We start from the raw sequence: 25,578 nt of genomic DNA, 5'->3' as shown, positions 1-25,578 counted from the left end.
ATTTTCGCCGGTACTTTTTGTCGATTTTGTGCCATTTCAGCTCAACATCAGAAGGAATGCACAACAAAGAACGGTAACTATTGAATTTGTTAGAAAACGACTTTAAGATGATCACACCTCCTTAAAAATGTGGTCAGAGGGCCCGGAGAGATGGCTCAGAGGTTAAGAGCACTGACTGCTCTTCCAGAGGTCCTGAGTTCAATTCCCAGCACCCACATAGCAGCTCACAACTGTCTGTAACTCCAAGACCTGACACCCTTACACAGACATGCATGCAAACAAAGCAGCAATGCACATAAAATAAAACTGAGTTCATAGATAGATAGATAGATGATAGATAGATAGATAGATAGATAGATAGATGATAGATAGATAGATGATAGACAGATGGTAAATAGACAGATAGTGGATAGATAATATATATCTGAATAGATATATGCTAGATATTAACATGCATTACTGGCACTGGAAATATGGTTTCTGATTGCTAGCTGCATTATTATTTGTCAGAGAAACTGCATCAGAGAGAGAGAGTGAGAGAGAGAGAGAGAGAGAGAGAGAGAGAGAGAGATGAGATAGAGAGATAGAGAGATTGAGAGATTGAGAGAAGGTCAGGAGTTCGTAGGTGTCATTTCTCACTGTGTGCATCTCTGGGTAAACTTTTCCCTTCTGCAATTCAAAGAATAAAGAGAAATTGTTGTGTCAATGTATTTGGCAAAGAGCAAAATTTTCACAAGCTGGGCTGGAAAAATGCCTCAGCGGTCAGTAGCACTGACTGCTCTTCCAGAGATCCTGAGTTCAATTCCCAGCAACCACATGGTGACTCACAACCATCTGTAATGGGATCTGATGCCCTCTTCTGGTGTGTCTGAAAATAAATAAATAAATCTTTTTAAAAAAAAAAAAAAGGAAAACAAAAAAGAAAAAACCTCCACAAGCTCATTGGCCATGATTTCCAATTCCTGCTTTCACTCTGAAACACTTGCTTTAAACAAAAAACAAAAAACAAAAAATCTCATGTTTTCTCCAGCTCAAAGACTCTGTGGTTCTTTTCAGGTCAAATATGTGAAGAAAATATAAATGAGTGCAGCTCCAGCCCATGCTTGAATAAAGGAACCTGCACTGACGGCTTGGCGAGCTACCGCTGCACCTGCGTGAGCGGATACGTCGGTAAGACGTGCACGTTTCCTCCCTTTCTCCAAAATTCTGTGAATAAAGGTCGCTGCACTGACCAATTGATGTGTCGTGTAAATATTATGTTACGTAATGCAATGTCTAAGTGTTACACTTGGGTTTTATGAACATACTGTTGGAGACAGGTCGTGCAAATGTTGTTCATAAACTGAAGGTAAAAGACACACAGTAATGTATCTTACAAACTGATGAAAGAAATGTGCATAAAGAAACATGTACTTAGTTGTTAGGGAAGAAGTCTGAGGGGGGAAATCCTAGGGGAGGAAACACATGAGGCCAAAGAAACAGGAAAAAAAACAGAACTAGATTTATCATCCTTTTGAACGTTGTTTTAGCTCAATGCCCGTTGCTGAGCATAGTATAGAAAAAATGATAAAATGAGCTGAGTTTAGAAACTGCAGAATCCAGAAATGTCTCAGCAAAACCAGAGCCATTACAGGCTGCATCGTGAGCAGGTTTAGTGGCAGTGGCTCTGCAGCGTTCTGCCTTAGGTGCAGCCAGGGAGTCACATGTGGCTTGCTTGTCCTCTGGAGGGAACCCGTCCAGCTCTTTCTCGTCCTCTCCCATCCCCAGGTGTGCACTGTGAAACAGACGTCAATGAATGCCAGTCGAGCCCCTGCTTAAACAATGCCGTTTGTAAAGACCAAGTTGGGGGTTTCTCGTGCAAATGCCCACCTGGATTTTTGGGTACTCGGTGTGAGAAAAATGTGGATGAGTGTCTCAGCCAGCCATGCCAAAACGGAGCCACTTGTAAGGATGGCGCCAACAGCTTCAGGTAAAAGGCCATGTCTAGAGTTTAACTTTCTGTTTCCCTGACTGAGTAGTCACTGGGGAGTCTGAATGGAGTATTAAATGCAAAGCCCCAAGTCAGCTATCCCCATGTGCTGACTCAAAAAAAGGCACCACAGAGTCTCACCACCACTTACGATAAGTCAGGACTAAGCCTAGATGTGAACCTAGAGTTTTCATTGTTCTTGTTTGGTGTGTGCATGTGTCCATGCATGCGTGCGTGTGTGTTTTGTGATATGCGTGTGTGTTTTGTGATAGTCTCCTACACGTAGAACAGGCTACCCTAGAACTCACCTATGTAGTCGAGGATGATTTTAAGCCTCTGAGCCTCCTGCCTCTACCTCCCAAGTGCTGAAATCACATGAACGGACCATCGGGCCTGGTGTTCTGCAGTTCTGGGGGGAAAGCCCACAGCTTCCTGCATGTTAGGTAAACATCACTGAACTATATACTTCCAACCCCGAACCTGTAGTTTTAAGATAGGCAACCTAAGTTGTTTGCAGCCTATGCATGTAGTGAGTGCCAGGATTAGAAACTTTGGCTCTTGGCAAATTACAGAAGATGAAAGGAGAGCCTGGAGAGATGGGCTGGTTGTCAAGTGCTTGCTAAGAAAGCATGAAAACGTGAGTTCAGATCCCTTGCACCTGTGTAAAACAAAGCTCGGTGTGGCAGGACGAATCTGTAATCACAAGGATGGGATGGCAGAGACAGGTGGATTCTAGGGCTCACTGGTCAGCCAGATTAGCCAAGATGGTGAACTCCGAGTTCAGTAAGAGATCCTGTGTTGGAAAAAAGGTAGAAAATGATAGAGATATACACATGACACAAACCTCTGGCCACACACGCACACACACACACATACACACACACATACATACATACACACACATATACACACATACACACACATATACACACACATACACACATACACACACATATACACACACATACACACATACACAATACATACACACACATACACACACACATACACACACACACAGGAACACCATGCGCACACACATATGGGAACACACATATGTACATACACATGCATGAACAAGCACATGCACACATGAACATACACATGCATGCATGAATGAGCACATATATGTATACACATACAACTTGGAGATGCACACACACTCATGCACACACATGCATGAACAAACACACACACGGGAACATACACAAGAATACATACACACATATGCATGAATGAGTGCACACACAGGAACATACAACACACAGGCACACATGCACACACACATGTATGCATGAATGAGCACACACACATGATGAAAAGAAAGAAGTACAATCCCAGGGCACAGAAGTTAATATATTAGCACTAGACACACACACACACACACACACACACACACACACACGCACAATATTTTCAAACATTTTACATTTGTTGCACTAACTATGTAAAGCTGACAACTCTTGTACTGAGTAAAATTAAAATGGGCTACATGACCATACTGCCTGAGAGCCCATGTGCATTGCAATTCTGTGCTGTTTTAACATCTACTTTAGAAATCTTTCATCATAAGAAACCTAACCAACATGGGTACAGGTACCATAATAAAAGCTGAGCCTTCGTGGGTGAAATACAAGTTTTTGGGGGACAGACTTTGCCTTCCTGAGGGAGCACTTAGGGTGTCAGTAGAATGTAGTTTACAAAATGGCCCCTCCATTGATCTTTTGGAGACGCCTGTGCATCCCCCAGCCTGCAGGGAGACACGGGAGACTGCATCTCTGCAGTGCAAAGCATAGGCTGCTCTTGCTGGTGAAACTTAGTGATTGCCATGCACCTAAAGCTGCTGCTGGACCTATTAGCTCTCAAAATTAGCTAATAGCTCCAGATTTGCCCCTGCCATTTACCACTGTCCTGTGAACAGCCAAAGCTGTATGCACATAAATACGTACAAAGAAGGGGGTTAGGCCGGTGAAATTTGTGTCGTCTGTGTGGAAGTGAAGTGTTATCAATATAACTTCATTTTCTCGTGGAAGCTTCACATTTTCTAAGGTAGAGCATCTCGCCATAAGCGATAAGAAATGTTCAGTTCTGACTTCATCCCTGGGTTCAAAACGATAGAAGAATGTGTAACTCATCTAGAGTCAGAGGAAAAGAGAAAACGAGCTGTCTCCAGGATGCAGTACTGTTGATTAAGTGAGCGTCATAGGCCGAGCTACGGCAGTGTCATACGGCAGTGTCGTAACGTCAGATAGATGAGTGAGCTGCTGGCCAAAACAGACTTACCATAAAGTGCCGAGAGCCAGTCAAGATGGCCCTGCACGCTAAGATCTCCTTTTAAACTCCTCCACTGGTGTACGCACCCTAGTCACCTCAGACCAAGGTCAAAGACAGCTCCAGGTGAATGTGCTAATGTTGACAGTCTGACCTCCAGCCTCACAGAAAACTGAGAAGAATAATAAAGGCATGCATTCATCTCTATGATTAGCAACCCTTCATATTTGCCATAATTGATCCACACCTTTTGTTTTAAAAAAAATAAGCTCTAAAGATAGTTGGATTCCCTCCAGTTTGCAAACACATACACAGCACACAGCACACAGCACACAGCACACACACACACTTTCCTACTAGTAATCAAAATCCTGAAGTTTCTAAATAGACATATATAGGATTCATTTAGGGTTTATATTGTATGTCCACAAATGATTTAACAGCTGTGGCAAACTTTACCTCATCAGTTAAGAGGGAAGGACAGCAGCATTGTTATTATTTTAACATTGGCTTAATAAATCAAAGGGCTTTTGAGCTGTCCACATTTTCCTAGGAATTTCTGTGGGGAGAAGACTCAGCATACATAAACTCCACAACTAGCCATATGTACACCTAGATGAGAATTACTTTTCTCTTTATTTTGTTCTGTTTGTGATATAGTCTTAAAGGTGTTCAATCACAATAGATGAATGGGAAAATAAACAATTTAAGTACTTTTCCCCTAAGTCTTCTGAGACAAGGTTGTGGTAAGTTGGGGACATGGCTTCTTCAATAAATCCACTCATGGCTCTTGTTGCTGCATTTCATTTTTTTCCAGGTGCCAATGTCCAGCAGGCTTCACAGGGCCACACTGTGAACTGAACATCAATGAGTGTCAGTCCAACCCATGCAGGAACCAGGCCACCTGCGTGGATGAACTAAACTCATACAGTTGTAAATGTCGGCCAGGATTTTCAGGCCGCAGGTGTGAGACAGGTATGTTTGAACTCAGGTGTGAAAAGGGTATGTTTGAGCACAGGTGTGAGAGAGGTGTATATGGACTGAGGTGTAGGACAGATGTGCATGAACTCAGGTGTGGAACAAGTGTGTATGAACTCAGGTATGGGACAGGTTTGTATGAACTCAGGTGTGAGACAGGTTCATATGAACTCAGGTTGGGACATGTGTGTATGAATGCAGGTATAAGACAGCTGTATGACCTCAGGTATGGGAAAGGTATGTGTGAACTCAGGTGTGGGACAGGTGTGTATGAACTCAGACGTAGGACACGTGTATTAACTCAGGTGTGGGACAGATGTGTATGAATGCAGGTGTGAAACAGCTGTATGACCTCAGGTGTGGGACAGGTTTGTATGAACTCAGGTGTGATACAGGTGTGTATGAATGCAAGTGTGAGAGAGCTGTTGGATCTCAGATGTGGGACAGGTGTGTATGAACTCAAGTGTGAGACACATGTTTATTAACTCAGAATAACTGTCAGCAATACAGAGAATACTAATTGATCAGTGCCGGGTTTCACCCATGTCATGTACTGCCCACACTCCAGAGGCTCTGCTAAGCACTTGGTACTTATTTCATTGTCACAGCCACCAACAAGCAAGGCACTACTGTCATTATCCCCAACAACATGCACGAGGAAACCAAAGCTTAGAGATCTAAGAGGGAAATGGAGAAAACAATTTGACAGAGGGGTTCCACATTTCCCTATTTAACCTTTAGGATTTTGCTGCGTGCATCCAGACTCTGCCACATGCCAGAAGATCAACTCTCATTACTCCTTCTTTCTCCTTTTCTCCCTCCTTTGAGGTCTTGTTAGTGCATGCATGCATGCCTTTGTGCATGTGTGTCCATGCACTCACATTCTCTTTGCATGTACATACATGTGAGAGTAGGAGTCAGAGGTCAGTGCCAACTGCCCTCTGCCTTATTTGTTTTTGAGGCAGAGTCTCTCATTGAACCAAGAGCTCACTGTCAAGTCTGGTAGACCAGCAAGCCCTAGAGACCTCCCTTCTCCACTTTCACTGGTATTACAGATGTCATGTCTGGCTTTGCATGTCAGTGCTAAGTGTTGGGAGATCATGTCCTCAGCTGGCATAAGTAGAGTATTTAAAGCAATCTAGCTAACATATCTATTGCGCAACTGCTTCACATGCTCCTTGTGAGAATTCTAAAAAGCACTGCCTCAGCAGTTTTGCTCAGGTCGCTGTTATTAACCATGTTTACCATATTATGACGCTGAACTCAAACGAGTGAGCAAACCAAGTCCTGTCCTGTGAGACTGTGGAACCTTTAACCATCATTCTCCACTTCTCCCATGTGTTTAAAAGACTGCTTGGTTTGGGCGGTGAAGGTTAGTGGAAAGGTAGATCAGAGAGTTGATAGAACAGCGCTCATCTGCTCTCTCAGGAGACCTACGTCTTTTAGGCAAAAGACTTTTGGTATAGAGTAGGCTTTGTAGAGCTGAATAGAGAGAGAGCTGGATTGTTCATCAGTCATGGAAAAGACAGATCCTGAGTGAGGAGGGATGCTGTCCTTGAATTAGTCTCTTCCCTCCTCCACAGCATCTCTCTCTCTCTTTCTCTCTCTCTCTCTCTCAATCTCTCTCTCTCTCTCTCTCTCTCTCTCTCTCTCTCTCTCTCACACACACACACACACTCCTTCCCGTCACCATATGCCCCACTTTATCAACTCTCAACCTTTCTACCTCTCCAACCCTTTCTTTCTGCTCCCTTTCACAGCTTACATACATATCATGTGGAATCACTGTTTAATTTTAAAATCACTTCCCAAATCTTCATGGTTGCCTAAGTTAGCATCTTTGGAATTGGCGCTTCTTGCCCACTGCTTTCCCTGGACAGCTTGAGAGTGTGCTTGAAAACCACGTTCTGCACACTCTCCTTATCTGTTGCAGAACAGCCTTCGGGTTTTAACCTGGATTTTGAAGTTTCTGGCATCTACGGGTACGTCCTTCTAGATGGAGTGCTTCCAACACTCCATGCCATAACCTGTGCATTCTGGATGAAGTCCTCTGATGTCATCAACTACGGAACGCCCATCTCCTATGCACTGGAGGGCAACAAAGACAACACCTTCCTCCTGACTGATTACAATGGGTAAGCAGGAGTTAGAATGGATGTGGCAGGGAGGGCTTCTCTTGACACCAAGTTAGAACTGAACCCTGTTCAGGGCTCACCTTCTGACATTAGGGTTGGGAACGAGGGAGCATGGAAGCCTGGACGACCACAGACAACTGGAACATCTGGATGAGCTCTGTGGGAAAGCCAGATGTTGGTGATAGCTGTTCACATGTGAGTTGTGTGTTGCTTCATGGCTATTGGTTTATTTGATCTTAACAATTCCCTGAGGAAATACTGCCCCTTCTACAGATAGCAAAACAAATTTTTAGAAAGTCTAAATGAGCCTAAGGCTACATCACAGGAACGTCAGGTCTAATTCTCAAGAGACTGATGCCCTTTCTTTATACAGCAGAACATCCAAAGATCAAGGGCCATCAGCAACACTTGTCTGCGGGAGACAGGTGGATTGAGGACCAGCACAGTTTTAGGGTACCAGAGACACTCTTAGCTCCCTCAAGAGAAATTAAATCTAACTCCAGGTCCTTCCCTCTGCACTGACTATAAAGTCATTCCATTTGTACCTAGAGTTTGCTGAAGAGCCACAGACTTGGACAGGCCCAAACTTTGGTCACCTGTCCATATTAGTTATTGCTGGGCTGCTCACCAGCTTGGCCTCTGGGATCCTTTGAAGACTCCAGCTCTTTTCTACATTTGCTTTCCTTGGCTGGACTGCAGGTCCACCCCCGGCTAGGCTGTTTGGTTTTCCATGGGGCCCTTTCTTCTCAGATTCACACATAGCACTGCCCTAATGAGCAAGTTGCAGGTCCCAGAGACCTACTGGGAACTTTCTTCCTCTCAAGCTGGGGCAGTTTCACTCTTTGGGTAGAAATCTCATCAAACACAATTCTTTTTCATCAACTTGAACTTTCAGGGAGCAGAAATTTAGGGCATTTGCAAAGATTCGAAGTAAACTGTACATAAAGAGATAAACTTCTGCCTGCTTGGCTAAAGAGAGGAAAGGGGGAAACATCTAGAAAGAAAACAGCTGGTGCTCCAAGAATGTTCCTCTCCTGTGAATATAGTTGCTAAAGTCTGAGAAGACTTTTATCCTCCTCCACTTTCCATGGTCATTTCTTTGTTTCTGTTTGCCTTTGGACAGTTTCCACTTTAAACTGTTGGCTGTCTTTACACCACTTCCATGAATAGTAGGGTTCCTGGAACTTCTTGGTGTCCTTTTCATTTTGACATATGTATTTGGACTACCATATGACCAGTCTGGCAACTGTATTACTCTGTTTGGGCTAATATAAAAAGTCCAAGATTGAATTGGTGGCAGAATCAGGCTCTAGGAAATGTGCCTTCCTGGTCCACAGATCCTATTCAGGCGTATTCTTCTGTGTCCTCAAAGACCGAGCAGCAAGGGGTTCCTGCTAACTTCTTTGTAACTTACTTACAGTAGTCCTTCCTGTTTAGAGACCCCTGTCCTCTTTACCTAGTCACCCTCAAAGGCCTCTCTTCTTACACTGTTAGATTGCTAAGACTTTGAACACACAAATTTTGAGGGAACACAAATGCCCAGTCCATAGTATAAGCCCCAAAGCAGACTTAGCTCCTATAGTCAACCGAAGTTTGTTTCTGGTCTTAGAAAACACATATTCTAGAGGAAGGGTATCAGTCAGACATTTCAGCAACTCTCGCTGGTTCTGGACATTTCAAAGCATGGTAAATTGTCTCAATTATCTTGTCTTGTCTGAAGACTTTTCCTTTCTCATCAGTGTTTACATTGACCTAGAATTTAGTGTAATTAGTAACATAGATCTGCTTCTAAAATATTATCGGATGGAGGGGAGAAATGACTAATGGATTACATGAGTACTTTACACACACACACACACACACACACACACACACGCGCGCATGCACGCATGTGCACGTGCACACGATAAAGAATAATGTGCCACAGAGAATGAATCATGCATTGTGACCATTGACTGAATTCCCTGGACTCTTTCTCTCCACAGCTGGGTTCTTTATGTGAATGGAAAGGAAAAGATCACCAACTGCCCCTCTGTAAATGATGGCATTTGGCATCATATTGCAATCACATGGACAAGCACTGGTGGAGCCTGGAGGGTCTATATAGACGGGGAGCTATCTGACAGTGGTACTGGCCTCTCTGTTGGCAAAGCCATACCTGGTATGTTTTGTGAAATGGGTTCATGTATATGAGACTCTAGAGGTGGTCATGCTTACACGGACGTGGCATTGGCCAACCTGGTTGTCACTGCTTCCAGACGAAGACCCACAGTGATGTCTTTCCCTTACCACTCGTCAGTTATCTAGACTGTAAGATACCAAATGCTTTTCCCTGGGTGAGCTACAGGACTGTAAGAGAGAAGCCTTGGGGATCTTGGTTTGACCCAGAAGCAAGCTAGGCTAGGAGCATTTGCTAAGCTGTGTTCTAAGCAAGCCATTAGCTGCTGGTATCCTGTTTGCTTGCTGGCTTGCTGACTTGCTTACAACCTTTTAGGAGGCTTTCAGTTTTGTTTTGGGACAAACTATATCAACTGAGTCTCTGGGCACATTTTCCAGCTTTTGCATCCCATGTCAAGTAGAACTCAACGTTTCCTCTAAAGTCAATCTAAATACCCATGGAAGACCTATGTGGATGTCATTATCTTCGCTTTCCTCATGTTTCCAGTACATAAGAATAGTGTCTGGGTAAAATCAAATTCAACAAAAATATCTTAAAATATTAAAAATGAACTAGTATCTTCCAGAAGCAAGTTATATTGAACCAAGATAGGCCAATATAATCCTATAACGAGTTACATCCGCATGAAAATGTGATGAGGTTACCTTTTCAGAGCCTCAAGGCAGATATTGAATTTATGTTTTAGAAAATGTCCTTTTGTTTTACTTTGTAATACTAAAATATTATAGAAACGGCACCAAAATTTGTGACTATAGAGAATGTATACCAAGAACTCACTCCTTAAGTTGGGCACCCATAGACAAAAATCCATAAGATTTCTGCCCTCCACAAGGTGTCAGTGTGGAGCAGGAGTAAGATATTTAGGTCCATTATCACAGGTAATTTCTAACTGAGGTAATCACTGAGGAGGAATGGGATACAGTTCCCTGACAGTCCACAGCCAAAGAGCTGTGTAGGGTAAATATTGGTGGAGACAAGGGAGATGTCTTTCCTGAGTTCTAAGGCTAGCCAAGCATTAACCAGTGAACAGATCAGATGTTAAAAGAATTAAATAAAGATCAATGGAAGTATCTGGAACACACATAGAAAAATAAATATGCTATGCACTGCACAAGGCTGTAGAAAGAGGTAATGGCCAGTCATACAAAGTCTCATAGGACAGGTTAACAATGGAGGTTTTCATCCTAAGGTCAATGGAATATCACTGATGGCCTTAGGATGGGATAGCGATCATGGTCAGAAGGGAGCAATCGAGTTTGTGTTGGGAAAAAAAACCTAAATAACAAAAATGTTTCTAACCAGAGAGGACAGTCCCCAGCAATGGTAGAGGATTAATAGCAGGAGAATCTGGACCTCTTGGTCTGTCTCTACTGAGAGGGAAAGTCATGTTTCAAGTGGCAAACAGGAGACAACCACTGTTCCTTCAGCAATACTGATGTGACAGAGAGATGGCTCTTGCACACCCACTGGGACATGAACCCCCACATCCTCTTAGGACCAAGTCAGTCAAGAGAGCAGCCTGGGTACTGAGCAGACAGGACAGCCTCAATGGCAGCTAGCTATAGAAACAGGGACGAGTGGTGTTATTGTGAGGGAAGAGGAGAATAGGAAAGCCTCAGGGTTTGATGAATACAGGCAGCAAAGACAGTGTGCATGGGTATGAATTAGGGAGATTAACCCCGAAGAACCAGAAATCGTCAACCAGAAACAGTAGAGAGGTTGTTTATGCTGATATTACCTGGAGCCGGATACAGAAGCTGCTTTGGAAAACCATGTGGTTGGACACAACTTAGTGATGAGGGTTTGCCTATCATATGAGAGGCCCTAGGTTCAATTCCCAGTACTGATCCTTTAATTGTGTGATTATTTTTACAAGATTAGTACAGTAGTTGTCAAGGCTTTGGTGAGACCACTCTACTCTCAATAAATTTAAAATATTTTGTCCTGAGTCAGGGTATGGTGGGAAATGCCTGGAATTGTAGCTCTTGGGAAGAAGGGGCAGGAGGATCAGAAGTTCAAGGCCACCTTTAGCTACATAGTAAGTTTGAAACCAGCCTGGGATGTGTGAGACAATGTCTCAAAGTAAACAAAATTAAACTTAAAAAAAAAAACTCACTCTAACAATATACGCCTCCCTGTGAAATATATTTGAACAGAAGGCCACCACAGAACCCGCAACCTCCTTGTAATACTGTTTATGCCTAATTACCCTCTCTGGATGGTTGGAAGAAGAGAGACTCCCAAAGTCAGACTGCTGTGCTTACACACAACTGTCCGCTGTACATTCTCTCGCGGCTGTCCTGCTTGTAGAGAGTATACACAGGTGGAGCGGGCTTGGCCTATTGCAAACTCTAGCCACAGGCTGCTGGGGAGACCCAAGGGCTGTAGAGAGTCCCTCATAACCCCAGGCCCACACACCATGTAGTTGTATTCCTTCTGGCATTCTACAACTCTGCCCAGAAACTTTGTATCTTTTATCTGCATAAAACTAACCCTTAGTCAAACATGTCTTCAGAATCCCTCCATCCACCCCCCCCCCAGGAGTGTTAGTCTGTGTACTCCTACTTTTTTTAACTTAGTGTCCTATACTGGGATACATTTCGCATGCACTTCTTCCCTTAGCATCACAACCCCACCCCATGTGGAAGAGCTGTCTGCTCTGCTGGGACCGTTCCCAGCCTGATCGTGTAGGCACCACGTCAACAGGAGCTGCGTAAATGCCTGCAGCATTCAACAAGCCTGCCTTGAAGGCTGCAGCAGAGATAGCTAGACAAAGGGGAGGAGAAAGGCATCCCCTGTGGAAGAAACTCTAAGACCAGAGGCAGGGAGCCATGGGAACTTTCCACTGGAGCCTGGCGGGCTCACCCTCCTTCTGCCTTTAACTCTCCACATAAACTTAATTTCACTCTGTCCCTGCTGCTAAGCCATGCAATAAAGTTCCCTAGTTCAGCCTTCAACGACACTTTCATACATCTGTATTAGCTGCACTTTTATTAAATTAGCATTTGGGGGATAACAAACCACTGGGGTAGTTTCCACCTCTTTATTCACTCCCTCCCCCCTTCTCTTTCTCTCTAGGTGGTGGTGCATTAGTTCTTGGGCAAGAGCAAGACAAAAAAGGAGAGGGATTCAACCCGGCTGAGTCTTTTGTGGGCTCCATAAGCCAGCTCAACCTCTGGGACTATGTCCTGTCTCCACAGCAGGTCAATTCCATTTTCAGTGTATGACAGTAATGAGATACAAAGGTACAAACCTAGCAACCACGAACAGCCTAATGATGACGTGTCTTCTTGTAAACTCCTAACTAGGATTTATCACTGGTATTGGATGGCGGTCTGTTAGTCGGTCGGTTATCCACAGCGATTTCCACTGTTGACACCTTTAGTTTCTTGGTGATATTCTGACATAAATGGGAACAAGCGTTTTATTTTTTAAAAAAAAATTATAATTTCTGAGTTGGAAAGAACCAGAGAGAGTCCTACTTCAAATTTTCCTAACTAGACTCAAAATGGGCCTAAGAGCATCCACAGACATAAAGCAGATGGAGTTGTATTTCAAGCCAGGCTCAAGTCAGCCTGAGATCCATCCCCAAGTTTAACCACAGTCGTCCTGGGATGTTTTCCATCATGTAGCTCCATCTCCCTAAACTTCATTTTTCCTAACTGTAAAGGAGAGAGAACGACATTATGTAACAGAGTTCTGGCCGGAGTCAGAAAAGGCCACCTACACATTTGTGGGATGGTTTGCCCCATGGTGATGGCTTGATGTATGTTCACTCTCAGAACCGTGCTGATAGCTGCAGAGATGGCTCGGTGCTTTAGAACACTTGCTGCTCTTGCGAAGGACCCAAGCTCAGTTCCCAGAACCCATGTTAGATAACTCACAACTGCCTGGCCTCCAGCGCCAGGGGATATGACGTACTCTTCTGGCTACTTCAAGCACCTTCACACAGGCGGCACATGGCACATGTGCACACACGTGTGCGCACGCACACATACACACACACACACACACACACACACACACACACACAGCTTAAGTAATATCTTTGGGGTTGGGGAAAAACCTTAACATCTAGATAAGAATCTCTATGTAAAGAATTTTGAAATTTCAGGCAACTTGTGAGTCTTTTAAGTGGGAGAGATATTAGGGAGACCTAATGGTGGAGATTAGAAAAAGGCAGAAATTTCCCTGTGGCCTTTGCGATTGTACCATATTAAATTATGCTTCTCTTCACCTTGCCACGCCACAACAACCCGTGGCTAACCCAACAAGGCTAAGTGTGATGTGTATACTCCATTTTAGCAGACGGTTTACCTACAAGCATGCTCTAAACTCACAGGTGAAGTCGCTGGCCAGCTCCTGCCCAGAGGAACTCAGTCGGGGAAACGTGTTAGCATGGCCTGATTTCGTATCGGGGATCACGGGGAAGGTGAAGGTTGATTCCAGCAGCATCTTCTGCTCTGGTGAGGATTTCTCTCTTACACCTTTGCCGGATCTTGACTCTTCTGGAATGTTCTGTCCAAAGTGCATGATTCAGAAAGTTCTTTTGTGGTTCCACATGCCAATCCTCCCCTGAATAGGAATCACACCTACCTTGGCCACCTAAGGATGTTTTCAATATTGAAATTCTTCCTTTGCAACAGGTACCAAATAGTTGAGTAGGATATTCATATAAAGATAAATTTAAGTTAAATAGATGGGAGGGAGACTGTGGGTTTGGGCCCTTTTTATTTTTTCTAGATTTTTAAATTTTATTTTTATGTGCACGTTTTGCCTGCACGTATGTCTGTGTATCACATCAGTACCTGGTGCCCATGAAGGGCAGATGATGACACTGGACCCCTGGGAACTGGAGTTACGGGTGGTTGTGATCTTCAGTGTGGGTCCTGGGAGCTGACCCTGGGTTCTCTACAAGATAACACCAGGCCACCTCTTCAGTCCCCGTTTTTGCTTCTTTTTGAGATGAAGTTAATTTTGTGAAACAAATAAAAGCCACTTCCTGTTCCCACCCGCTCACTGAACATTTACCCTGGATAGCAGGAACTATTATCTAAACTCATTACATTTAGATGAATTTTTAAAGTGTTGTGGAATTCATGATTTTAGATAATTTGCAAGAATGCTATTTGATCTTTTTAAAATACCCACAGGGCAGTAGGGGTACATGCACTTGGGAGGCAGAGGCAGGTAGGTCTCTGAGTTCAAGGCCAGCTTGGTCTACAGAGTGTGTCCAAGACAGCCAGGGCTACACAAAGAAACCCTGTCTTGAAAAAAAATCCTTTTTTAAAATATGAAAGATATTTCTTTTGGAAAAAATTGCTTGATGACTCAGTAAGATTTCCCCCCTTATCATTAGTTTGTCGATGACTAGGGTATGGGGTAACTTGTCTGAACACAATAAAGCCGGTTTCCGGCTGGTGCAAGGGTTTGAGCCCCTTGACTCCAGGCCCCTGCTGCTGTGTGACTGACCTGCACTGTGCCTGTGCTCTTGGTCCTCAGATTGCCCATCTTTAGAAGGGTCCGTGCCTCACCTGAGACCTGCATCAGGAGATCGAAAGCCAGGTTCCAAAGTCAGTCTGTTCTGTGACCCGGGCTTCCAGATGGTCGGGAATCCGGTGCAGTATTGTCTGAACCAAGGGCAGTGGTCACAGCCACTCCCTCACTGTGAACGTGAGCAACCTTTGTCCAACTCGGGGATTGCTAGACAGATGCTCGTCAGATACTGCCACAAACCCAGAAGACGTCCAGTCTGTGCCCTGGCCCTAAGAGACTGAGCCAGGCACCATGGGGGAGGTGGGTGATGGGGGTACAAAAAGGACTCCTGACAAATGCCTCTGAGGTGCTGACAAGGAACTCAAAACAGGTGAAATAAGGTCCCTTTAGGGTAGACAGCCACCCTGAGGTACGCCATTGCTGGATGAGGAAAGAGGGACAGGTGTCTCGAGCAGGATGTCCCAATCATTCATTAACTCTACAAGATTTAGCTGCACACTGATACATATTCTAAAGATGCTGGCCCCATTCTTGTGTTTACATTCTGGAGGAAGAGATGGGGGAGAGGGGATGTATATAATAAGGCTTGTTTATAACGAGTAAAATGGTGAAGACCAGAAAGACCCTAAGCAAGCAGCAAGGGCAGGAGGTGAGGAGATTTGTAGAGACAAGACACTGCCAAAAATAGACAGTAGCACCTGACACAGAATCTATTTATCTTCTGGTCTGTCCACCTCACTGGACAGGAAGCACCACAAAGCAGGAGTCCCATCCATTCCATTCACTGCTGTAAGCCCAGCACCTAGGACAGGGCGTAATGGGTAGTAAGAGTACCACAGATGTTTTTGAATGAATGAATGGATGGATGGGTGAATGAATGAATGACATGCCTACCGTGAACCAGACAATGTGCCACATGCTGAGAGCACATGTGTGGCAAGCAGTGTAGAACACTCTAGTTACTAATGTTTGTGCACCGTAGGGAAAGGGTAGCTACCTAAGGCAGCCACCATGAAAGTAGGTCCATGCAAGCAAGATGCTCTTTGAGCGCTTTGCACAACTTGCTGCCCTGTTCCAGGCATTCGCTGTGGGCTGCCTCCCACCTTGGAGAATGGCTTCTATTCAGCCGAGGACCTCCATGCTGGCAGCACAGTGACCTATCAGTGCACCAGTGGCTACTACCTGTTGGGTGACTCCAGAATGTTCTGTACAGACAACGGGAGCTGGAACGGCATTTCTCCATCCTGTCTCGGTGAGATAAATGCTGGCTGCTGCCGTGTGGAGTCACATCCACGTTCCTTGGCAAACATTTACCACACATGTTAGGCTCTCCTGATATCACTGTGCTAAGTCCACCTCTCTTCCGCAAGCTCTGGGCAAGGGCTAATGGTAAAACAGATGTCTCTTCCAAGGGAAGCCAAAAATGGTCCTCAATTTTAGTCAAGTTCAATATTAAAATGGTAGGCCCATCCCTGGTTTTCTACCTAACAAGTAAGGGAGTCGTAGATTTAATTGGTCCTCCGCAGAATAATCATGATGGTTGGATGGTTGCACTTAAACTTCATAAAATACACACACAGTTCTATGTGTTAAGTGACATGTAGCGACCTAGAAGCCATACAAATGTTTGACACATAAGAGAAATGAATTTGCTGGACTATTTGTGAACTGCCTCCGTTTCAGATGTTGATGAGTGTGCAGTCGGCTCGGACTGTAGTGAGCACGCCTCCTGCCTGAACACCAACGGATCCTACATATGCTCGTGCAAGCCCCCGTACACGGGAGATGGGAAAAACTGTGCAGGTACTGACGTTCTTAACTCAGGTGCTTAATCCAAGCATGCATTTTAAGGGTATGTTGTTTTAAAAGTAAGACAGGAGTGCGGTGTTCAAAGAGTAAATGGATAGCTGAGGAAGGTAACATTCTTACGAAGGACACATGGTAACCATTAAAGATACTCTTAATTGGCACTGAACTTCCCCTGGCTTCCCACTTTCTGGAGCACACAATTGAGTCAACTATATTGACAGAGGTCTAAGGAAATTACAAGAATAGCAGTAGACTTAGAGATATCATTTAGCCTCAAGCAGAGCGAGGAAGATGCATTTCAAGGCTTTCCCATCGATCTCTTCCCTCTGCCTCAGTTACACCAAATGATATCTTTGAAGGAAATTGACCTCTTGCCTTGCCACATCACCCTCCTCTGTGGTAGCTTTGATAGAGCTGGCTGACCTTCAACTCACTAATATCTTCCTAAATCTGTTATAAGCATGTCTGCCAGAGCACCGTGAGAAAGGAAGTAAAGAGGACGTTTTAAAGAGGGCGTCAAAACACCGGGCTGTGGGCTCCCCCAAAATAAAGTGATAACCATTTGAAACAGACAGGTGCTGTGAGATTCTGTTTCAGGGATGGGAGGGAAAGAGAGGAAGGAGAGAAACAGCAAATAAATATCAAGAAACAGGAAACAGTAGCAACAAGGAAAGCAGAGAGCAGAAGAGTCCCAAGATAGAAATAGAAACAAACTAGGTTATCCACAGAGATCTTCTTGGTTACAAAGAATGCCGATGTCTCCATCTGTATCATATTAGTGTCCAGCAGAAAGGATGCAAGGGCTATCCCTTACTGTGTGAGGGCTGGATGCAAAAGTTTCCCAGGATAATATCATATTTAGATGCTTTTCCTTTCTTTAAAAAGGTGAGTTTTGAATGGGATAAAACATAAGAGCCTTGTAAAAAAAAAATCCCCAGTCAAAGAGAGGGAGAATAATCCTGAAAACGCAGACTGTGGCCCTGAGAGTGAGCTAACATGGGAACAGGAAACAGTTTCAAGAGGTGTCTTGTGCCTGATAGGAAACAAAGATTTAGTTATTATAATCTCGCGTCCCCAGAGAGTTTGAGAATATAGCTTTAATTTCTGTTTTATAGTTCATCTCACACATTTACCATAAGTAACTTTCCCCTAAGTTTAACATCTGCTGTGGAAAACAATAAGCATTTGGATATCATTCTTCTGTTCACTTATGGCTATTTTTCCAAAATCCACTCCTATAATTACATTTACTTTTTGTTCCTTTAAAATCCTTAAAGGGCTGAGGGTGTGGCTAAACATAGAGCAACGGCTGAGCATGCTCTGTGCTAGTATCTAGCAGTATTAAGTAAATAAACAAACAAAATATTTGATATTCATAGCCCAGATGATCTTGAGTGAGATTAAATCAACACAGCCTGTCCGCCCCCCTTTGTGTTACTTGTGTGAGAGAGGTCAGAGGACAATTTGCAAGAGTCCCTCTAATGTGTGGGTCACAGGGATGGAAGTCAGGTCACCAACCTTGGGCAGCTCATAAATGCCTGTATACCTAGGTCCAAGGAATCTGTTGCTCTCTTCTGACTCCCTTGGGCACCTGCATACAGACACAGACAGACAGACAGACAGACAGACAGACAGACAGACAGACACACACACACACACACACACACACACACACACACACACACACACACACACTGGGCTGGATAAATAAGTGGCTGAGTTAAGAGCACACACTGGTCTTGCAGAGGACCTAAGTTTTACTCCCAGCAGCCACACTGGGCCATTCACAACTACCTGTAAATTCAAGTCCAAGGGGATGGGACATCCATGGTTTCCATGGGCACCAGCACTGAGGTGTGTATACTGACATAGAGACATGTACACATTAAGTTAGAATAATAAAACTATTTGAAAACAATAAAACTCTCTTTAAAATATTAATGTGTAGGTGCCTAATAAATGTATTATCTAGTAATGTCTAGCAAGTCCCTGGCGTTTTTGCCTCTCCCTTCAAAAGCCCTTGCCCCATGTTTAGAGTCGCCTTAACTGCTGTAGGTTTCTTTTGCTTTGAGACTTTCTATGGTTGTGTGAGCACCGCTTATTGTTCTACAAAAACTTTCCTTTAAGAACCTGTTAAATGTAAGGCTCCAGAAAATCCAGAGAATGGCCACTCTTTGGGCAAGATTTATAGCGTGGGTGCTGAAGTCACATTTTCCTGTGAAGAAGGGCACCAGCTGGTGGGAGTGAGAAAAATCACGTGTTTGGAGTCTGGCGAGTGGGATCACCTCAGACCATCCTGTGAAGGTACACTGAGAAAATGGCCATGATCACTGTATTGGGCGGTTCTAGAAAGATAAAATGGTTGGTGTGGAAAGCTCTAGGCCATGTCAGTCTTTCTTCTGAAAGCCAGGAATTGGGCTCACGTTTAAACATGACAAGGGGATAAAATTTGGAAGCTGGAAGCTTTCAGAGGGCTTTGCACAGTTTCAGATAACCACACAGTTTGTTCCCTCCTTACAGCCATTTCCTGTGGTGCCCCACCTGTTCCTGAAAATGGCGGTGTTGACGGGTCAGCGTTCACATATGGCAGTAAGGTGAGGTACAGGTGAGTGTCTAACTTTAAAGGTGGAGTGCAGTAGTTAACGGCATGCCAGCAGTAATAGAATACCAAGGAAAGGGGAAACAATCGCAGAGGGCTTTTATAAAATTTTCTCATTTATGTGTCTGGGTGAGGCTGCCCCATGTGTGCAGTTACCCAGGGAGGCCAGAAGAGGGCATCAGATCTCCTGGAACTATAGTTACAGGGACTTCAGAAGTGCTGATGTAGATGCTGAGAACCAAGCTGTGGTCCTCAGATTCAGGTAGAGCTGGGTGCAGTCACATGCAACTATAATCCTCATAGCTCTACAGGGAAATGGAGGTGGGCAGAACAAAGACAGGCAACTCCCCAGAACTCTCACACCTGCTCACTAAAGGCAGCAGCAAAGAGATAGTGCCTCAAACAAGATAGAAGGCCAAGGACCAACTCCCAAGGTTATCCTTCAGCCTCCCTGTGCAGGACATGACATGCGCATGGCTGCAGTCATACATGTGAACCAATGCTCATGCACACACCATCATCCACTCACACAAGCTTAGAGTGTGCATCATAAAGCCATCCATATTCAGCCATTTCCCCCTGTCTCTTCCAGGTGTGATAAAGGCTATACCTTGGCCGGGGATGAAGAGTCAGCATGCCTTGCTAGTGGTTCGTGGAGTCACTCCTCTCCTGTGTGTGAGCTGGTGAAGTGTTCCCAGCCTGAGAACATAAATAACGGGAAATACATCCTAAGCGGGCTCACCTACCTTTCGATTGCATCATATTCCTGTGAGGACGGATACAGGTAAAGGGGGGACAGCTGTCCAGCTCCCTACAGTCTTCCCGGTGTCCCTAAGCTTGAGTGAGTGAATTAGCTGGCTTTCAAAACAAGCATATAAAAGTGGGGATATCCTAAAATCCATGTGACTCTTGGAGCCTGGCTTACAGTGAACGTCAGGGAGACTGTCCATCTGTGACTCCAGGAGTCCTCACAGTTCAACCACTGGAGCGGTCGGACTCTAAAGAGGAGAGCCAGGGGCTTGCGGAGCACCAAGCATGGAAGGGTCTTAATTCTCTAAGAAGTTCACGTTTGTGTGTGTGTGTGTGTGTGTGTGTGTGTGTGTGTGTGTGTGTCTACATGCACACTTGCGTATCAGACTGTGCCCAGAAAGGTATTCATCAGGTTGTAAAGTGAATCAGATCAAGTGAATAGAAGTAAAGAATCAAGGGCCAGTGAAATGGCTCTGAGGATAAAGATGCTTGCATCTAAGCCTAATGGGGGGAATGAAGGGACTCCTTCAAGTTGTCCTCTGACCTCTCCACACATTCCCCAGCAACAACAACAAAAGATAACTTTTTAAAAGAAATAATCAAGGGCTGGAGAGATGGCTCAGTGGTTAAGAGCACTGCCTGCTCTTCCAGAGGTCCTGAGTTCAATTCCCAGCAACCACATGGTGACTCACAACCATCTGTAATGAGATCTGATGCCGCCTTCTGGTGTGTCTGAAGACAGTGACAATGTACTCATATACATAAATAAATCAACAAAAAAATGTTTAAAAAAAACTAATCAAGAGTGTCAGAATCATGCTTGAAACATAGGTGGGTAAGCTATGCCCTGGGTGCAGGGTTTGTAAAGTCAAGGAACAGCCAGAGGTCAGAGTCATGAGCAACAGCCCAAAGCTCAGGTCCTGGAAGGACAGCGCCTTTGACCTTGGTGACTCTGAACACCTGTCTCTTCAGGTGTCTAGCCTCCAGGTGGATAATAATTAACCCTTCCCATCCCAGCAACCTGTCAGTCAGAAGGTCTGGACTTCCCCCTTTACCAATGAGCACATTAGACCTGAATTCTCCAAGTGATTGTTGTGTTTCTTTGCCCATTCGTTATTTTAAACGGTCTGACCCCTGTAAATTTCTTTTACATGCCTACAAAAGAATACGATGTGAAGAACTGCTATTTTGTGCACTAAAACTCAACATTCAGTGTGTATTTTCTCCCAAGTTCTATTTCTCCATGGAGTAAACAGTCATCCAGTGAGACGAATGACCTGAGCCCTCTTTGATCTCTGTAGCTTACAGGGCCCGTCGCTCATTGAATGCACAGCTTCCGGCAGCTGGGACAGAGCGCCACCTAGTTGTCAACTTGTGTCCTGCGGAGAGCCTCCAATGGTCAAAGATGCCCTCACCACAGGGAGCAACTTCACTTTTGGGAACATGGTCACTTACACATGCAAGGAGGGGTAAGTAAAGCCTGTAAGGAGGGGAGCGTGGGGCATCCAGGACACAAAATGAAACTCCCTGACAGCCAAGCCAGAGAGAGCTTCCTGATCTTATGTTCTGAGAGCGGAGAGGAGGCACATTTCACAGTGGGAGCACTATCTCCTTGGAATGTACTAGTTATTAAGTTAAGATTCAGATAGTAGCCAAAGAGCAATGCAGTACAAAGTATCTTTATACTTTAACCAAGAGTGCGGGAAAGCCATCGAAGCAAGTGTGTATCTGTCTATCACCCACAAAGGTCACAGTGTAAGTCAGCAAGAGAATAAAAAAGTAAGGCTCGGGGTTGGGGATTTAGCTCAGTGGTAGAGCGCTTGCCTAGGAAGCGCAAGGCCCTGGGTTCGGTCCCCAGCTCCGAAAAAAAAAAGAACCAAAAAAAAAAAAAAAGTGAGGCTCCGGCTTCTTGTTTTAGTATCTTACTTGGAAAGTTGATATTTGGCAAAGCAGGAAACACATTGCAAAGGGTTTTACTTGTGGCCCCCTTTGATGGTCAGGAGAGTCCTGTGAGGCAAAGAGAAAGGAGGGATGCATCCCAGTGACGACCTGTTTAGGACCTCAGGCCACCAAGGCATTGAGTGTGGTCCGACACACCCTCCATTGCGGGGACTGTGTTTCTTCCCTTTCTACACTTTCACCATCCCTGGTGTTTGCACACTCGAGTGCCCCCTGGATTTCTGTTCTAGCTGTGTGCCCTCAGAGAAGCAGCGTGTCCTCTCTGTGTCTCAAATGTCCTCCTGTGGCAGTGGTTCTCAACTGTCCTAAGGCTGCAACCCTTTAATACAGTTCCTGATATTGTGGCGACACCCCCCAACCATAAAATTATTTATGTTGCTACTTCATAACGGTAATTTTGCTACTGTTATGAATCATAATGTATGTGTGTTTTCTGATGGTTTTAGGTGACCCCTGTGAGAGGGTCGTTCAATACCCTCCCAACACCGGTCCCAACACCAACCCACAGACTGAGAAACACTTTCCCAGGTCAAGCTAGTTCACTAGGGGCTGATATTTGTGAGAGAACAAAGACTATGATGAGTGGCTTAGCAGGGATGGGAGGAGGGGATGGCGTCAATAAAGCCCAGAATGAAGCTGTTAACTGGCCCTGGAGTGAGGGCATGGGGGTGCTGAGATGTCAGGACTCGGTTCAGGTCACCAGTCCAGGCTGTGATGATGCGTTTCTGAGGAGACCCAGGAGCAATGACTTTATCATTGAATGATTATCATATGAAGGGATGAGCCCCTGCTGGCTGCCCGTAATACAGGATTGTCTGCAACAGGCGAACAAGTGCATAGTCACTCCACCACAAATCACAAATCATTACCATTGTAATTTTTTTATGAGAGACAAAAATCGACTACTAAAAGACAGTTTTCTTTTTCTGGAGTTCCAAGTTTTGATGATAGAACAGTAAGCCCCTTTGAGGAAGCCGTCCTCTGCTCGGGGTGCTGTGGGAGCAGCCTCGCTGGAAAGAGAGTTTCTGTCTTGTTCCCTTGCCTTCTGGCCACAATTTTAACAGAGCCTTTGAACTATACAGCTGTAAAAATAGCACAGCGCTCTGTTTAAAGTCACCTGTGTCCCCATTATAGAGATAGAAGCACATGTTCAGTTTTTGCTATAATTAAGTAGTTTTAAAGCAAGAAATACGATAGGACAGATTCTCCCAGAAACCAGCCTCAATGCCTGTCTACTCTCCTCATGTTAACAAATGCCCATCTGTCATAATTACAGGCACGTTTTCATAGGCAAATAGACTTTTAATTTACATGTTGATGTATGTTTGTACACATTGCCTCATTTATGCAGTATCATTTAAATCACTTCTCTCTTGTTAAATATTTATTTTATTTTTAATTATGCGTATGTAGATACACTACTTTTCCACTGGTATAAAATATGCCTGTATAAAAATAAGGCATCTCAGGGGCTGGAGAGATGGCTCGGAGGTTAAGAGCACTGACTGCTCTTCCAGAGGTCCTGAGTTCAATTCCCAGCACCCACATGGTGGCTCACAGCCATCTGTAATGGGATCTGATGCCCTCTTCTGGTGTGTGGGTTTATATGCAGCAGAGCTCTCATACATTTATATATATATATTTTAAAGAACGAGTCATCTCTGGCCTGGTGAGATGACTCTGTGAGTAAGGTTCCTCATGAGGACTAAGTTCAGATCCCCAACACCCAGGTAAAAACTCGAGCAGTGTGGCACTTATCTTAACCCCAGGGCTGGTGGAGGCAGAGACAGGCAGATCCTGGTGGCTCCCTGTGTGGCCAGTCTAACCAAAAGAGCAAGTTTCAGGTTCAGTAGAGAACAAACTACAGAACAACAGAGAAAGACCACTGATGTTGACTTCTGGTGGGTGCGCGCATGTGTGTGTGTGTGTGTGTGTGTGTGTGTGTGTGTGTGTGTGTGTGTCATGGTGACATGTTCTTGAGGAGACCTGGAGCCCCAAACACTGACATTAGAACGTTCTGAAATGCTAAATGAAAACAACAACAGCAGTAACTTTAGCATTGTAATATGATTATCATATGAAGTGCTGGCCCCTGCTGGCTGCCCGTAATACAGGAGGGGATTGTCTTCGATGGCTGAACAAGTGAATAGTTATTTCACCACAAATCACAAGTCTCTAAATTACTTGTTTCTCTACAGTAGTAGACTAATTTGTTCCCACTTTATTTGCTAATAAAAAGCAGAGCGTAGAGTACTCCTGCATGTTTCCTGGCATATATATAAAATGGGATATCCCTGGCCTAGACATTGGAAGCTGTAACCCAGGTCATGGAATATGCATATTTGGAGCTTTGCAAGATATTATTAATAATTCAAAATTCAAAGAGACCCTGCCGGCCGAGTTAAAGTGTAACTTACATGTGACTGCCAGCAGGTGGCGACAGCACCTTCAGTCCAATCACAAATAGCTATCTGGGATTCCAGATCTATTTGTTTACAACGCCCAAATGAAGAGAGGGTGGGAACTGTACAGAGCCAACAGAGTAGGAAGCTGTCTGCGATAGTGAGTCTCCTAGAGATGGCAGGAAGCTGCACCCAAGATACCTCAACAATGAGGCTCCCGGAACAAAAACAACACCATTTCTCATGCTAAAGCAGAAGCTGGAATTCTCACGAGGCCAACCCCAGACAAAGATCTACAGGCAATTAAAGAATTCCCGAATGAGGGAGAATTATTCTTACCAAGGGATGAGCCCCCTCATCGATTGTCCAACACCAAGTGATCAGCCCTAAACTCTTGCAATCAACAGGTCGTACGTAATGGGTCAGCAGCTTGCATTTCTATATTTATGCATATATATGTAACAGCAGGCCACCAATCTGAGAGGGAACAAGGCAGGGAGGCATGGGAAAGACAGAAAGGAAGAAGGAGAAGGGAGTAAACAATGTAACCGTTTTAATTTTTAAAATGATACTTTAGAAACTGATACATGAAAGTCTAAAAAGTGTATTCGTTAATGGGGTATCACCTAATGCATCCAGTACACAATGCCGTTCTTCCTCCAGGTTAAATGTACCTACCGGCTTAGGTATTTGTCATTTCTTTACGGCGAACACTTCCAGAATGACTTCTTGAAGCTTATTGAAATGTGCACGGCTGTTTCCTGCAGTCTCAACTTCTCCCATGTGCCTGTGACCTAGTGCCTTCTAGTCAACCTTCCCTATCCCTCCGCTCTTTCTGGTTTCTGATGCCTGGCAATCCAGTCCAACTTCAGTAACACTGCTTGTTAAAACCCAGTATGCAAACGGTTCTCTTCTAGCATCTCATTCATCAGAGCGCTATTCTTGCAAACCTTGTTCATGCTGAACCTTTCCTGATGGGGAACGTGCCTCTTGTCCTGGTTACTTCTATGTCAACTTGACACAAGTTAGAG

At 44.5% G+C, this 25,578-nt stretch overlaps 1 protein-coding gene across 1 annotated transcript in view; it reads left to right on the top strand.

Annotated features, from left to right (window-relative positions):
- Svep1 (sushi, von Willebrand factor type A, EGF and pentraxin domain containing 1) overlaps positions 1-25,578 on the top strand; it is a 176,912-nt gene that overhangs the window by 113,517 nt on the left and 37,817 nt on the right. The window contains 14 exon segments of the mRNA NM_001419684.1: positions 1,057-1,170; positions 1,768-1,969; positions 5,058-5,215; positions 7,152-7,353; positions 9,339-9,514; positions 12,611-12,735; positions 13,875-13,998; positions 15,035-15,205; positions 16,107-16,280; positions 16,712-16,831; positions 18,965-19,141; positions 19,358-19,442; positions 20,029-20,220; positions 21,488-21,655. Of these exon segments, the coding sequence (NP_001406613.1) occupies positions 1,057-1,170; positions 1,768-1,969; positions 5,058-5,215; positions 7,152-7,353; positions 9,339-9,514; positions 12,611-12,735; positions 13,875-13,998; positions 15,035-15,205; positions 16,107-16,280; positions 16,712-16,831; positions 18,965-19,141; positions 19,358-19,442; positions 20,029-20,220; positions 21,488-21,655 (2,188 nt within the window).

Source organism: Rattus norvegicus, chromosome 5 (genome assembly GCF_021556685.1).
Source record: "Rattus norvegicus strain SHRSP/BbbUtx chromosome 5, alternate assembly SHRSP_T2T, whole genome shotgun sequence".
NCBI classification, from domain to species: domain Eukaryota; kingdom Metazoa; phylum Chordata; class Mammalia; order Rodentia; family Muridae; genus Rattus; species Rattus norvegicus.
This window is presented reverse-complemented; position numbering and strand designations above follow the sequence as displayed.